The sequence below is a fragment of the Haliotis cracherodii genome, unplaced genomic scaffold (genome assembly GCF_022045235.1).
Source record: "Haliotis cracherodii isolate W230 unplaced genomic scaffold, xgHalCrac1.p SCAF_15, whole genome shotgun sequence".
NCBI classification, from domain to species: Eukaryota; Metazoa; Mollusca; class Gastropoda; order Lepetellida; family Haliotidae; genus Haliotis; species Haliotis cracherodii.
In genome coordinates, this window is record NW_027266270.1 from 27,152,127 (window position 1) to 27,155,029 (window position 2,903).

The window sequence follows — 2,903 nt, forward strand, 5'->3', positions numbered from 1 at the left end:
GATTGCGTGACGTGGCTGATTGCGTGACGCGGCTGGTTGCGTGACGCGGCTGATTGTGTGACGTGGCTGATTGTGTGATGTGGCTGATTGTGTGACGTGGCTGACTGTGTCATCTTGCCCAGAAGACGCACATTATTGCCCATGCTATTAACAACGCTTTTTCCAGGTCCAGACTAGATTATTTACAAGCTGACATTATGATACTGGAATATAGCCGAGTCTGGCATAAATAGAGACTATCATACGAGCATGTGTGTCATACTGGTTTTTATGAAACGAGTGTCAGAATTCTTGTATTTCCTGAGCGAGAGCTAGGGCAGTAAATGAATTCTTCCATGAGTTTCGTAAAACCATTATGACACACATGTGAGTGTAATCATTTCTTTATCACACAATATTTCTTAATACTTTTGAGCTCCCCATTATAAAAAATGCACTGTTCACCACCACTGTCCTCAAAAACCACAATTTGTTGAATGACTTGAACAATCTTAAGCTCTTTCTAGTGTGACGTCATCCGTCCTTACATCACAATGACATTCAAATGACGTCAATAATGTTGTCCACATGATGGAAACAATGTGCGAGAAGTGATATTTGCACTAGTGCATATACGATTTTTATGAACTCGGTTATTTGTAACTTGTGGGGAATAAAACACAATATTTGCCCACTCATGAAGAGGCGTATGGCATTGTGAACATGCAAGTCAAGCCATTCTGCACACCAGATCACCAAAGGATAAGAATCAGAATATTGTCTTGATGATGTGAAAATCTTTTCTTCACAAAGCAAAGATCATCTTCTCATGCGATGTATATATCAGTGTTAATTATTCAATGTGTATCTAACGTGTGTTTTCGGGTAAATGCTTTCACATTGCAAATTTATAACAACAAAGATACAGTTAAACTGCCTCCTATCAGGTATGAATGCCTTATGCTGAGTGGCTGTGCCTGCTCCATGATATGAATACTGTGTGGCTATTTGTATGGCGGGCATGTTGCTGCGGTTTCATCTCGGTGTATATTAATGATTTGGAAACCTGACTAGGGTCTGTCACCAGCATTTAGAGAAGTTCACTAAACAGTCACATGAAGTTGTTCTCAGTCAGCTTAACAAAGAAGTGAACAGTGCCTTAATCTGTCAAATAATTTGATCAATTCATATTTAATTCCTTTGCATACATGAATTGTTTTAAATTTGATGTTTTCGATAAACTGTTGGTTTTGGTCATATCTATCATGAGTGGAATAAATTAGATTTTTGCAAGCAGTTTAGGAATGAGTTGGGCATGGGTATGAATATTTAATAAGTGACTTTGATAAGGTAGCACAGTGTAGTCGTGGTTAGATGTGTTGGGATATTCCACAAGTGTATACATACAATACATTTGAGGGAGGGACAAGAATTGGTGGAAAACCATGGAGGATTGTTCAGGTGGGTGGCATAGATAATACTAATTCGTGTTTGAAATTATGCATGAAAGTCAAGGATTCCTTGTCAGAACGCAAATGTTGAAATTTAATGATCGAGGGGGTTCCCAGGCAAAAACCTCAAGAACCCACACGCAAACACACACGCACCCTTAATTTCATATACTGCTCATGGGTTGATATTTTGACTCATACCATCATGAGATGGGGTGTAACGGTGCATTTAAGGCTTTTGCGTTACATAGCGATGTGCATCCTTGTGTCTGTCTCTCTGTGTCCTAGTCCATGTGTTTGTCCGTGTCCTTGTCCTTGTCTGTGTCCTTGTGCTGGTGCTTGTCCATCTCCGTATCTTGTCCTTGCATTTGCCCCTGTCCTTCTTCTTGTGTTTATCCGTGTGCTTGTCCGTGTGCTTGTCCGTGTGCTTGTCCTTGTGCTTGTACGTGTCCGTTTACTTTTTGTCCTTGTCCTTTTGCTTCTTCTTCTTGTTCTTTTGCTTGTCCATGTCCTTTTGCTTGTGTTTATCCTTGTGCTTGTCCGTGTGCTTGTCTGTGTGCTTGTCCTTGTACGTGTCCGTTTGCTTGTTTGTCCTTGTCCTTTTGCTTCTTCTTCTTGTTCTTTTGCTTGTCCATGTCCTTTTGCTTGTGTTTGTCCTTGTGCTTGTCCGGATCCTTGTGCTTGTCCTTGTGCTTGTTTGTCCTTGGGCTTGGGCTTGTTTTTGTCCTGGGCTTGTCCATGTCCTTGTGCTTGTCCTTTCAATGTCCTTGTCCTTTAGCTTGTGTTTGTCCTTATCATTGGGCTTGTCCTTTTGCTTGTCCTTGGGGCTGTGCTTGTGTTTGTCCTTTCGCTTGTGCTTGTCCTTGTGTTTGTCCTTTTGCTTGGGCTTGGGCATGTTTTTGTCCTTTTTCTTGGGCTTGTGCATGTCCTTTTGATTGTGCTTGTGTTTGTGCTTTTGCTTGGGCTTGTGCTTGTTTTTGTCCTTTTCTTGTCTATGTGCTTTTCCTTGGGGTTGTGCTTGTGTTTGTCCTTTTGATTGTGCTTGTCCTTGTGCTTGTGTTTGTGCTTTTGCTTGGGCTTGGGCTTGATTTTGTCCTTTTGCTTGTCTGTGTCCTTGGGTTTGTGCTCTTTTTTCCCTTTAGCTTGTCCGTGTCCTTGTGCTTGTCCTTGGACTTGTGCTTGTTTTTGTCCATGTGCTTTTTTTAGTCCTTGTGCTTGTCCTTGTGCTTGTCCTCCTTTTGCTTGTGCATGTACTTTTTATAGTGCTAGCCAACTGAGATATCATGCCACAGTTTAACATGAATAACCAACTCAGACACAGTATATTGACTACGAGCCAACCAGTTCTTGTTTTCTCCCCTTAATGTTGAGCCAGGCAGGGAAACCACGAATTCCATTTTGAAACGTCTTTTGATATGATGGGGCCGGAGTTCAAACCTCCCACTTTCCTTTCCCTGGGCAGATGCTCTATCT

General features: G+C 41.7%; 1 protein-coding gene across 1 annotated transcript; it reads right to left on the reverse strand.

The window, feature by feature from the left end:
- Positions 1–1,884: 1,884 nt before the first annotated feature.
- Positions 1,885–2,355, reverse strand: LOC139461624 (splicing regulatory glutamine/lysine-rich protein 1-like). The gene has a single exon (XM_071243090.1). It carries the CDS (start codon positions 2,353–2,355, stop codon positions 1,885–1,887), a length of 471 nt encoding a protein of 156 aa, XP_071099191.1.
- Between the last annotated feature and the right edge of the window lie 548 nt (positions 2,356–2,903).